Here is a 12,939-nt window from a genome sequence, read left to right on the forward strand (position 1 = left end):
CTAGATCGTATTGTAAGAAAAAAAGATAAAAATTGAAGAAGAGAGAGAGAGAAGAGAATTAGCCAATAGTGGGGCTAAGGCCTCCTTTGTTCCAAACATTTCATTTACTGCCTTTTGGCTCTTTACATCTGGTTTGTTATATTAGCAACTAAAAGAAAAGATAAAGATAAAGGCAACCCTATCTAGATAAAGATAAGCTATCTAACAACCAATAAGATACTGCCTAATACTAATTAGATAATGACTAATACTATAAGTAAGAAATCAAATGAAAACTAATTACACATAGGTATGGAATCTGGACAGAGTCACATCAGCCTGAAAAACTGTCAGTAAAAGATTGAATTCTCGTGTTTTCATTTAGATTTGTTGAGATTCTTTGTCCCAAATCCTTAACCCTAGATTTCTTTTCATTCCCTTTTCTATATCCTTAACCCTAGACCTAAAGCCCATGAGTAAAAGATTAAATTCTTGTGTTTTCAGTTAGATCTGTGGGAATTTTCATCAAAGCCAACCATATCTTTTAGATTGTTCTTGTTCTTGAAATTTTAGCTTCATCTCAAAACCCTAAACCTAGATTTCTATTCATTCCCTTTTCAATATCCCTCACACTAGACTTTCAAAGGCCTATTTCTTGCTCTTATTTCTCAGACTATAGACTATTATTGTTTCTAAAAAATTTCAAAGATGGAGAGAAGAAGGAAGATGGATCCACCTCGGAATTATCGATTAATGGTTCTGGGATATGATCAAAGACCAAAAGAAAAAAAAAAGGAAGATAATCCTGATAAACCTCTACCCAAACTCTTCAACCAAAGCCAACTAGTCGGATCCCCCATTGGAAAAAAGAGAAAACCACGAAACAAAACTCCATTACTGAGATCACTGGACCTGGACAAACCAGTTCCACCACCCCCTTCTATAGCCCAATTTTTAGGGGAAAAGCTGGTTCAGGTAAACTCAAACACGGTCCCTCTTAATGGCGAAAGATTGAAGGCGGCTCCCGAAAAGGAAAGTGGTGGTATCCCAAAAGGAGATGAAGTAGAAAATTGCACCCTTGATGTTTCTTTCACAAAAATATAAATACCAGCAGCGCAGCAGATGAAACTCAGTCAGCTCTACCAGCTATCTCACAAAAAAGTAGCGTTGTAAAGGAAAAAAACAGAGGAACTGCCAAGGATACCCATCGGGCATTGGAGCCATCTCTTCGCCAAGAATACAGAAAACTCAAGCAGCTCTACACTTGAGTTCCATTACCCAGTACCTAATAAAGATGAAATCCAAAAAGCCATGGTCGAAGAAGAAGATGAGCAAGAAGCAAAAAACAGATGGACAAATTGCTTAGTGGGCTATCTCATGGGAAAAAGCTCATACTATCTTGCTTTCAGAGACTTCCTGGTTAGAAGGTGTAAATTGAAGGGAGAACATCAAAATTTTGCCCTGGAAAACGGCTTCTTCTTTTTAAAATCAGTAATGAGGAAGATTGTGCTTCTGTTCTAGAAGGATCCACTACTACATATGGAGGCGGAGTTCTCATTTTGCAAAAATGGTTGCCTGAGTGTGCTCTTGAAAGATTGAAACTTAGAACAATCCCCATTTGGGTCAGATTCCCAGGCCTTCATTTGAAATTCTGGACACCAAGAATACTTGGAAAGATTGCAAGTATCATTGGCAATCCATTGTACACAGACACCCCCACAACGGAAGGCTCTCGGCTAAACTATGCGAGGGACTATGTTTAAGTGAAAGCCGGCAAAGATCTCCCAAGCCAAGTCCACATCCAATTCCCTTCAGGGCTGATCATCCAAGAGGCCGAATACAATTGGAAACCAATATTTTGTAAGCATTGTGAAGACTTGAGCCACACTACAAATCAATGCCCAACTGCACTTAATAAGAAAGAGGTTCCAAAAACTAGATCTCATCATCAAGAATGGGTCCCAAAAAGGAAAGATGAAGGGAACTCTAAGCAAAGCCACCAAGTGAAATAAAAAATGCTCCACCTAAGAGCCTTCTGTAGAGGACCATCAAGGAAAGAAGAAAAAGGAAATGCCTATCCCTACTGGAAATACATTGAGTGTGCTCGAAAATCTTGAGGAAGAAGCCGTGGTCGGAAAGTCAGAGGTGGAGCCTGAACTTATTACTCTAGACAATAAGTCTTTCTGAGCAAAACTATAAAATAGAAAGGTTGACCATGTAATGCCTGATCATCACCAGGACTCCCAAGACCAGTTCTCTCTTCTGAAAGGAAATGGAACCGACACCCATTCGCCCAGAGAGAGACGAAGGGGTGAGGAGCTCAAAGTCAATTTAACACCCCAGGAAATAAAAGAATACCCGAGCCAAAAGAGTCTCACTGAGGCAGACACGGAAGATGATCTACAAGTTCAAACCTCCAAAAGTGGTCCCCCAATGGACTCACTAGGAATCCCCCACACTGAAGCCCTAAAGCCCAGCATCACTAGAAGAGAGAGTGTGGATCAGTGCTCACTTCCTACCCTTATGCCAGAAATGGCTAGTACTTCTGCTGTAAGGCAGAACCTTCCTCAACCCCCAACTAATGATGATGATGAATATGGGTGCCTGGAATGTTAGGGACTTGTGCTCAAAGACCAGGAGGGACGAGATCCAATGCTTGATCAGAAGAGAAAATACTTCTTTATTCTGCCTGTTAGAAACAAAGGCGTTCCAGGATACTATCATCTCTTATATAGATATGTAACAATTGGGAGAGATAGCCAATTACAACCACACTCAGAAGGGCGAATTTAGATAATATGGGATAAATCTATTGTGAGGGTTAATATCCTTAGTGACTCGAGACAACACATCCATGCTGAAGTTTATTTCACTCAATACAACACAAAGTTTTTGCTTATTGCAGTCTCTGCTGCAAATGGAGGTATGGAAAGAAGAGGTTTGTGGAGTTGGAGAATCTGACCCAAACCATCCAGATCCTTTGGATAGTCCTAGGTGATTTCAATGCAATTCATTCCCTAGATGAAAAAATGGGAGGGGCTGATCCAAATCTAAAAGGCATGGAAGATTTCAATTAGTGTATTCAAGCTTGCTCTCTAAAGGATTTGAGATCATTTGGGGAATCTCTGTCATGGAATAATAGCGTGCAAAAGTCTGAGCTCAAACTAAGGCGGCTGGATAGATAATTGGTGAATGATGAATGGCTTAATACTTTCCCTATCTCTCATATATATATATATATATATATATATATATATATATATATAGAGAGAGAGAGAGAGAGAGAACTGTTGATGCGCTTAAGTTGTTATAACGCCTCTCATTCATTTAAATGTTTGGGTCCCGCTAAAGCGCACCAATGGGAGGCGTTATAACAACTTAAGCACACCAAAAAAATGGTTTCTTATATATATATATATATATATAGAGAGAGAGAGAGAGGAAACTGTTGGTGCGTTTAAGCTCACCAAGCTTATGGTGCGCTTAAGCGCCCAATCACATGGGTCCCAAATTTTCTGTGGTGATCCAAACCATTCATTTGCAAGGCCCTATCGTAGATAGGGGGTGTACCAAAAATCAGCTCCATAGGAAAATCCAAGAGGAGATGAATTTGTGAGTTTAAGTTGAAGATCTAATCATCAAGTTCAAGAAAGTATAGATCAAGGCCTTGAAGCATTCTTGAAGGATCAAATGAAGCCAAGAGGAGATGAAAATCCATGAAGATTAGCTAGAAGACTTGAAGAAGAGTGAAGCTCATTGAAGATAAAATCAACTCATAGTTGAAATAGAATGTAAAGTCTAATCCCACTTAAGAAATCCAGAGGCATCAAGGGGAACTCAATCAAATAAGACCAAAATAAGTTAAATTAATCATTAAAATCAAGTGGACCCAAAGCCCAAGTGCCAAAGAGGACTTAAAAATGAAAAGAACCACAATGGCACTTGCATGATTGACCAATAGCCTTTATCCTATTGATAATGGAATTAATAAATTTTCAAATTATTTTTAAAAGATAGTACTCGCTCTTAGCTTAACCGTACAACACAAGAACATGAAATCCGATGAGAAACGAGGGGGAGATGATTTTTACAAGATGACTTCGCAAAATTAGAATTACCGAGTTGATTACACTTAATGTCACAAAATAGCATTGACCTGATGAATTGATGACTTGAGGTTAGAGAATTGGGGCCATTTTCTTAGTTTTTCTTTTTTAGTTACTGAATGATCACGAGGCATATATTCCTATGTGTGCACTTGGTGATGTGTTAGGGGTAAGTCTTTGGCTCCCTGTTTTCTACTTAACCCGGACGTGTGTGGCTCTTTGACTTAAAGTCATGGGTATGCTCCCCAGTGACGAGAGTTCGAACCCCCCTGTAGTAAACCCGATGCGCATGGTTTACGGGTGATTGCGCGCATAGGGATTAGTCCCGCCCTAAAATGGGTGGGGATACCCTATGTCATAAAATAAAAAAAAGTTTCCGACTGCTACCCTAAATGTTGGTTTGAACTTTGAACGCACTGGTGTGAAGAGGTGAATCCCCACGGATGTACATTTATAATGTGAGTCGTGCATGCTTATGGCCTGCCTGCTGCATGCTTGTTGACTATGGTGACCCTTTGACCTTGGGATTCATTTCCCTTGTGAAGTTTGCCAATGTTGAGTTCATCCTTAAACATTCCTTCCCATCACTCTTGAAATTGGGGACAACAAGCTAAGAGTGTAAAGTGGTAAAACTTGGTCGCTTTAGCTGCATCTTTAATATTTATTTGCTATCATTCATTTAGTTGTGAAAAGGTTACATTTCTGGGACACAGTAATGGTAAGCATGGTCAATTAATTAAAGCCATAGTTGAAATGTGGTGTGGGTATTCTCTCAAGGGCATTATTCCTAATGGCTAGTGTGGTCTTTTGCTTGATTCCATATGATGTGTGAAACTAACTCAGGGTATTGATTTGGCCTGCATCAGCAAGCTAAAATGCCCACCATATTGGAGTTTTTTGGGGCAAGATACATAAAACATCGTTCTGACATACAGTCAGGTTCTAATACTCTAGTGTGGGTTGGTTTTAACTCTTGATGAGGCCACTGTATTTATGCTGCTATACTTTCTACTTTTTAGACCATCTTTTTTTCATTAGTTTTTTCTTTAGCTACTTGTGTGTGCTTGAATCTTCTTTGCATTCCTCACTTTTTTGAACTATAATAATAACTAAGGCTTGATGCTATTGTGGGACAAGAAAATGGTTCAGACACAGTTCAACTGGTGCTGGTACCATGTCCCAACCTTTTCACCTTACAAAGTGGAAGGGGTCTTCTTCCCATTGATTCTTGCCAACAGTGGCACCGCCCAAAGCGCGAAAACAGCTGCCATAGTCCTGCAGAGTTTGACACCAATTGCACAAAGTGTGTTCAAAGTCCTTGCTGAATATGTACTTGCTCATTCTGATGAAGAAGGTAAGTATTATATCCACAATTCATGATTCTAATCCTTTTTTCTCGGTGTGGATAATCTGTGATACTATGAATTTATTCGGGTGCTTCTTTTCCAGGGCTGCCATTGACTAACTTGTATAACATGTGCCGTCCACGGCTTCTGGTTAGCAGCGAAGTCACACTGAATTTCCATTTGACAGAGTTCAAAGATCATGACTTGGTCAGGACTAGAAGGAATGATGATGGCCAGGACTGTTTTTACATACCTCTCGATTCTGAGGCACTCACTAAGCTGTTGCAAGAGATTGATTGAATCACTACTGTTGTTGGTCCTATTGCTTAAAACAACTTATGGGGAATGTGCATGAGCTGGGAGTCTTGGTATTCAGAATCCTTTATGAAATGTGAAGAAAAATTCAAATTCAAATTTAACATGGATATGAGTATTATTGGCTTATTGCTGTTTTTTATGTGAGAAGAAAAATTATAGATATTGAGTTTAAGAAAGTAGAGTGTTTTTTTTGTGTGCGTATGTGTGTGCGCGTGTGTGTGTTGGGGGGAGGATTCTCTCTTCTGGGATTTCACTGTAAAACCATTGCATTGGTGGGACACCTTGTCCCCATGATGTAATTGGCTTTCACGTTAGTAAAAGTCTCGTTATCCCTCTCAAAAAAAAAAAAAAAAACAATAAATTAAGTAGGTATGATAGTAATTGATTTTAAAAAATCATTTATATGTTAAACTCCATGTTATTGATAATAATAGCAACTGGCACGCCAATTATTTATTGCTATTTATAATTAGAAGTAATTTTTTTCTTGAAAAGATGCAAAAACTTGTTTAAATTACCTTTCTTTAAAGGGAAATGATATTTCCACCCTCTTTTGTTTGTCTTTAGCTGAAAATGACTTCATTTTCTGGGGGGGGAAAGTGTGGGATTGTGGGAATGCCATTGTTTTTAGGAAAAGATGAACAAAAGGGAGTGGAAATATATATCTCTCTCTTTATAGAAAAGTATTCTAAAAAACTATAATGCATTTAAAACAGGGAGCTGATGTTTCTACTCTCTTGTGATAAATAATGATGGGCCCCACCCTATGCATGGGTTCGGGTGGACACTGTGGGCCTACACATCAAAACATGAGGTGTAGAATGGTGGGCCCCACCCATTATAGCATGAAGTGTAAAATAGTGGGCGTACCAGAGCAAGTGTAAAATGGTGCCCCCCACCCATGCTATTCTATCAAAACAAAACATGATGTCGAAAGAAAAGGATTTCCAATAAAATAAATTCTTGAAAAAAAAGCTTCACAAATCAAAGGGTTAGGATGATCCTATGGAGATGAATATTTGGGCGTGCCCTATCTATGTCAGGATCCTATTTCAGTTTTTTTTTTGCGTAGGTAAGCTGGGGTTAGGCAAGACCCCGACCAGATATAATAAATAAGAGAAAACGATTACAAGCTAAGGGGCTCGAAGGCCAAACAAGAGGGGAACATGCTCCCAGGAATACATCTAATCTGCAAATACAAATCGAAAGCATGAGCAATCATTTTAAATTCGAAGGTATTGAGTGCCAACATAGTCAGACTCTGTTTTTTGGCACTCAATACCTTCGAATTGAGTGCCAACATAGTCTGACTGTCAGAGTGGAAGATGTCCCACAGATCATCTGGGATAGATGAACAAGGAATGTCTTCTCCTTTAACATGGCAGCTGTTTTTGGAGAGATAATCGGCAGCACCATTTGCTTCTCTCCAGGTGTGAGAAATGGTCCAGTGATTGAAGCCTTGAAGAAGGGTTCTGATCTTGTAAACTGTTGGGATCAAAATCCAAGGACAGCGAAATTCTCCTGTGATTGCTCCAACTGTGTAACGAGCCAGCAATTGTAACGAGCCAGCAAGATTCACAATCAGCAAGAAGAGTCAGCAATAGAAAGAGAGAGGTGACAGCTAGGCTTAAGGATTACATATAAAGAATGAGCATAACAGAATCAGTTAGGAAGTTGTGGAAGTTAGTTAGAACTAGATAGGCTAGTACATAGGCTATAAATAAGAAAAACAGAGGAGGAGGGAATATGGAAAATCTGTAGAATGTATGTTCTGGTGCCTCGAAACCAGCTATCTTTCTTCAATTTTCTGTAATTCAAGAATCTTTTCTTCTTCTTCTTCTTCTTCTTCTTAGAACTCTGTTTTTTTCTTGTTCTCTGATCTAAGTTCGTAACAAACTGCTACACTCGAATCCGATTCAACCCATAAGTCCACAGCACCATACTTGTGAGCGAGAGAAATGCCCTGCTGGATTGCTTCAAGTTCTAAGGCATGAATGGACTTGGCAGATCTGGGGAGAGAGAAGGCCGAGATAATGGATCTGTTATCAGCCCTGATGATGCCTCCAATCACTGCATGATCATCTGCCAAAGAAGCATCAGTATTCAGCTTCCAATTTCCTTTATTTGGAGGGATCCACGAGCAGTATTCCTGATTTTTTATAATTCTGAACTCTGGAAGTTGGAAGTTTTTTGAGAGATTCAGTTCAAGATCATTTTGGGAGCCATCCAACTTGAGGTACAGGGTTTTGGTTCTGATGGAGTTGATAATGTCATGGAGAATTTCAGTTTTGTGTCTTTTCCTCGATTCAAACACTCTGGTATTTCTTTCTCTCCAAGTGAAGTAAACTGTGGCGCAGAAAGCAGTGCGGAAAGCAGTGGCATGTCTTGATTTACCTTTGGAGTTGTTACACAGCCATATTTCTTCCTCAGCGATAGTTTTTGCTGGTTTTTCCCTGAGTGAAAAGTGCCATTTGATTGACCTCGTGAAAAGTGCCATTTGATTGACCTCCAAATCGAAGCGGTATATGAACATTTAAAAAATAAATGGTCAATGTCCTCTCTATCAGCATTGCAGAGAGGGCAGTAGGTTTCTCCGGCGATGCCCAATCTCAGAAGCCTCATTTTGGTATTGAGCCTTAGTTTATAGCTTGCCAAGTGATTAAACTGTGCCTTGGTATGTGGCCTTTGTACCATACTGAGGAAAACCATGAGATTTTGGGGTTGTGAGAGCGGATACTGTTCCAAGCACTCGAAAGGGTAAAGACTCCATGATAGGGAGAAAATACGGCAGGATCGTTAGAGCCCGCCACGCTTCACCCTTATACCAAAAGAATCTAATTATGATCAAGAAAAGTATAAAGACAAGTGTTGGGGGAAAACTAAATAAATTCCCCTTTTACTTTGGACACATGGCATACAGGCTAATGCATGGCAAGCACTACGACAAGTGGCAAATATGCTAAAAACTTGCCATGCACAAGGACACATGGCTTATACACAAAAACATGGTGTAAGAACTCTAAGCCTATAAAAGGCACCCCCTTGTTTTCTATGAGCGCAGGCACCCATGAATAGGAGCTCTACCAACCTAAGCTGCTGGTTTTGCCGATAGCGCTCGTCCGACGCCCATGGCGCCATCCGTGGGACCCGAAAGAAAAATAAATCTAAGCACGACACTAGTTTCAGAGAAAATCACAATGGGGGGCAAGGGATGACCTCTCTCTCGGACCACCATTCGGAAAAGTGCTGGGGGCAAGAATCCACACACTAAATTCGATATCTATGCAAATATATATCGGAGCTATTCGGTTCTCAATCCGCAGGTTTTAGATCAAGAGATCATCGCCAACACAGTAAACATTGACGGTTTCAACAAAACCAGTAAGACCTAACCCTCTTAAATTAGTTTGTGAATCCTTGCAGAAATTTTCTGATGTTTTTTCCTCACTCTTAATCTTGATAATGGCACCCTTGGGAGAGTTCGAAATATACATGATAAATCCAATAGTCGATCGTCTGCCGGCACCGTTCTTGTGTACGCCGGAGGGTCGACGGATGGGGTGCGGCCTTTCCTTTTCTGACCGGTCCATCAAAGATGGAAGTTGGAGTTGTTTCCATTTTTCCAAGCGTGGACCGGATCTAATTCAAGGAAAGCCGATTTCTTTCTTTCTTCGGTGTCCCTGGCCTGTCTAAAAACATCCCGTTTTTCCATTCTGGAGGAAGAAGGGGAAGAGATAAATTGTCTTGTTTTAAACAAAAAAAACCCACACACCATGATTTCAGTAGTGACACCCCTCGAGGAGATGGAACTCGTTTTCACGATTCTGGAAACTGGCTTTATATTTCTAATTTTATAATAAGAGGGATACCCATTTAAATGAATTAAATTTGCTTAACTTGCTATAAGTGAAATCCATTACTTTGGGGATCTAGTAAATAATGGTATTCCTAAAAGCGTGGCAAAAGATGGTGGGCCCTACCCAATGAGGTGGTGATACAGATCGTGGGCACCACACATCCCAATGATTAAGGTCGTAGCTGCCCCATTCCATCAAAATATGAGGCCATTATACACCGCACCAATATTAGATAATCGCAGCCGTTGATTTAATCCTTACGCTTACTGGAGATTTCATTCGGTAATAAATGGCAAAATATTTTTGGCCTAAAAAGAGCGCCATTATGAGACCAAATCAACGGGTGAGATCACTTGCCATGTCTATGCGCGCTTCAATGGGCCGAGCCTTTCCAAATTAACATACATGTCTCTCGTCTTTAGTCTTTACCACCCGCTGTGGAGAATAAAATAGCATCTACGTACTCTTGTTTTGTTAAGAGCCCCCGTATTATTTCCGATTAGTTGTTGAGACCATATTCAAGATGGTAACAACCTCTAAAAGCTGATTCGAGAAATGCACAATAAAGAGTAAAGTGCCATTATTGAAACAAGGGGAACACAACTATAATCTACCACCACTGACGACACCCAGATTGAACGATCCAAGCCCTTGGATCGAAGGTGTTTTAGTCAATTTTAAAAATTAATTTGCTTATGCTTGTGTGGCTCCCTTGAGGCATCTAATACATCCGGGGGGCATGAGAAACAATTGTCGGTTCTATGCAAAGACCAATGTGTGCGAGCCTGACAAGGCTGAGGCCGAGTTGGTGTTCAAACATCCGACGTGGCCCGCAAACAAGCCGAGCCGGTAGATGGCCCTCCAAAGTCCAAAAACACCTCAAAACATCGGAGACCTAAGCGATCGAGAAAAGCATCTTTATGAAGACCCTCTCCAAGCAACTCTCCATGTCACAGACACAATTCTCTGGATTCCCCATGGATAGATGTCCACCGACATGCCTGTGATTGCACCGATCCCCACCGACATGTTTTGCCAAATACGATCTAAAAAGGATGACATGGTGGGGCAGACCATCAACTTCAGTTGTGGCATCACCAGTATCTCCATCGCTTCTTCCTTCAACACTGCTCTTGGAGAGTTGAGGCCTATTCCAAATCAAAGCGACCAATACAAATTTTCTATACCACCATACCACTAATATTAACAACACTCATGTTTTTGTTCTTCCTCTAGGACAAGCTTAAAAGTTCTGGCAAAGATGGACTATAAAGTCCTAGGCCGAGATCAAAAGCCCTCTCCGAGGCTAAGCATCGCCAAAAAAGACCCCTCCGAGGCACAACATCAACGAAACTCGGATCCCACCTTATGCGGTCGGAGATACCGAGGCACGACATCAACGGAACTCGGATCCCACTTTATGCGGTCGGAGATACCGAGGCACGACATCAACGGAACCCAGATCCCACCTTATATGGTCGGAGATACCATGGCACGACATCAACGGAGCCCGGATCCCACCTCATACGGTCAGAGATACCAGGGCACGACATCAACGGAGCCCGGATCCACCTCATACGGTCGGAGAGAACGAGGCACGACACCAACGGAACCCCAGTCCCTCGAAGCTGGAGCATGGATAACCTCCGAGAGTTTTACCAGCGAAAAGGAAGGGTAAGGTCCGTGTTTTCTTTTTAGATATGACGTATGGTTTGCTTGTTCTCCTTTTGTCATTTCCAGAGACAAAGACATGTATTCCCCGTGGCAAATCAATGAAATAGCACTTCTATCTGAGCCATGTGTGTATCTCTACTTTTCGAATTCCGGCCCACAATAAATAAAGGGCCGGAAAAAGACAGGGAGTGGGACAGAGGTAGCATCTGGGCTGATCCCCCCGAACATACCCTAAAACGCTCCCCATGAAAAAAAGACCTCACCTTAAAGGGCAAGCGGGACCCATTAACCCCGAACTGATCACTCGAGGGGAAGATAGTCCTTCCACGAATAAGACGCCCTACAGGGGTGCATTAGAAGTATTCTCGCCAACCAAGTTAGAACTTAACAATTCCACCAGATGGAAAATACCAAGTACGGTGGGAAAGGCTCAGAACCCATCACAAGGGTCCGGCAAGGCCACTACAATTCTACCAGATGGAAAATACCACGTACGGTGGGAAAGGCTCAGGACCCAGCACAAGGGTGCGGCAGGGCCACTACAATTCCACCAGATGGAAAACACCAAGTATGGTGGGAAAGGCTCAGAACCCAGCACAAGGGTCCGGCAGGGCCCCTACAACTCCACCAGATGGAAAACACCAAATACGGTAGGAAAGGCTCAGAACCCAGCACAAGGGTCCGGTAGGGCCACTACAATTCCACCAGATGAAAAATACCAAGTACGGTGGGAAAGGCTCAGAACCCAGTACAAGGGTGCGGCAGGGCCGCTACAATTCCACCAGATGAAAAATACCAAGTACGGTGGGAAAGGCTCGGAACCCAGCACAAGGGTCCGGCAGGGCCCCTACAACTAGGGGTGGCCAACCGGTTCGGTTCTCGGTTCTCGGTTTTTTTTTTTTTTGGTTCTCGGTTCCATGAACCGTAAGAACCGAACCGAACCGTAGTACATAGTAGGACCGAAGCGAACCGGACCGAACAAAATCGGTTCGGTCCGGTTCGGTTCTCCGGTTCTAATGGCTAATTACTAATTACTAATTATAATTTATAAAAAACTTTTAATTAAAGTTATAATATAAGTTACTTTCTTATTATAAGAATAGTATATATTAACTATTACTTATTAATATTATAAGTAATTTATATTAATAAGTATATGTATAATAGAAATATAAAAAATATTATATATATTCAAAAGTTCGGTTCTTCGGTTCCAGAACCGAACCGAAAATATTAGACCCGGAACCGAACCGAATAAGTTTGGTTCTCCATCAGTGGAATTGAACCGGACCCAAAGTATTTTTAAACAGTTCGGTTCCGGTTCGGTTCTTCGGTTCCGGTTCGGTTCTTCGGGTCTGGTTCGGTTCTGGCCACCCCTACCTACAACTCCACCAGATGGAAAACACCAAGTACAGTGGGAAAGGCTCAGAACCCAGCACAAGGGTCCGGCAGGGCCACTACAATTCCACCAGATGGAAAATACCAAGTACGGTGGGAAAGGCTCAGAACCCAGCACAAGGGTCCGGCAGGGCCACTACAATTCCACCAGATGGAAAATACCAAGTACGGTGGGAAAAGCTCAGAACCCAGCACAAGGGTCCGACAAGGCCACTACAATTCCACCAGATGGAAAATACCAAGTACGGTGGGAAAAGCTCA

The 12,939-nt window shown here is 41.6% G+C and overlaps 3 protein-coding genes across 3 annotated transcripts in view; 2 read left to right on the forward strand and 1 right to left on the reverse strand.

The window, feature by feature from the left end:
- Positions 1-5,225: 5,225 nt before the first annotated feature.
- On the forward strand, positions 5,226-5,731 carry LOC143878120 (origin of replication complex subunit 2-like). The gene is made up of 2 exons (XM_077380437.1): positions 5,226-5,439; positions 5,535-5,731. Exons 1-2 carry the CDS (start codon positions 5,226-5,228, stop codon positions 5,729-5,731), a joined length of 411 nt encoding a protein of 136 aa, XP_077236552.1.
- Positions 5,732-6,875: 1,144 nt separating this feature from the next.
- LOC143878122 (uncharacterized) lies at positions 6,876-8,246 on the reverse strand. Its single transcript, XM_077380438.1, has 3 exons — positions 7,643-8,246; positions 7,032-7,285; positions 6,876-6,938 (listed from the first exon to the last, which is right to left on the reverse strand). The coding sequence occupies exons 1-3, from the start codon at positions 8,244-8,246 to the stop codon at positions 6,876-6,878; spliced, it is 921 nt and encodes a 306-aa protein (XP_077236553.1).
- Positions 8,247-9,110: 864 nt separating this feature from the next.
- Positions 9,111-12,939, forward strand: part of LOC143879255 (protein EMBRYO SAC DEVELOPMENT ARREST 30-like) — a 33,107-nt gene continuing 29,278 nt past the window's right edge. The window contains exon 1 of the mRNA XM_077381536.1: positions 9,111-9,130. The gene's annotated coding sequence lies outside the window, so the exon portion shown is untranslated. The remainder of the gene's footprint in view (positions 9,131-12,939) is intronic.

The sequence above is a fragment of the Tasmannia lanceolata genome, unplaced genomic scaffold, assembly GCF_043159265.1.
Source record: "Tasmannia lanceolata isolate RefF3 unplaced genomic scaffold, GAP_Taslan_0.1 ptg000006l, whole genome shotgun sequence".
Taxonomy (NCBI): domain Eukaryota; kingdom Viridiplantae; phylum Streptophyta; class Magnoliopsida; order Canellales; family Winteraceae; genus Tasmannia; species Tasmannia lanceolata.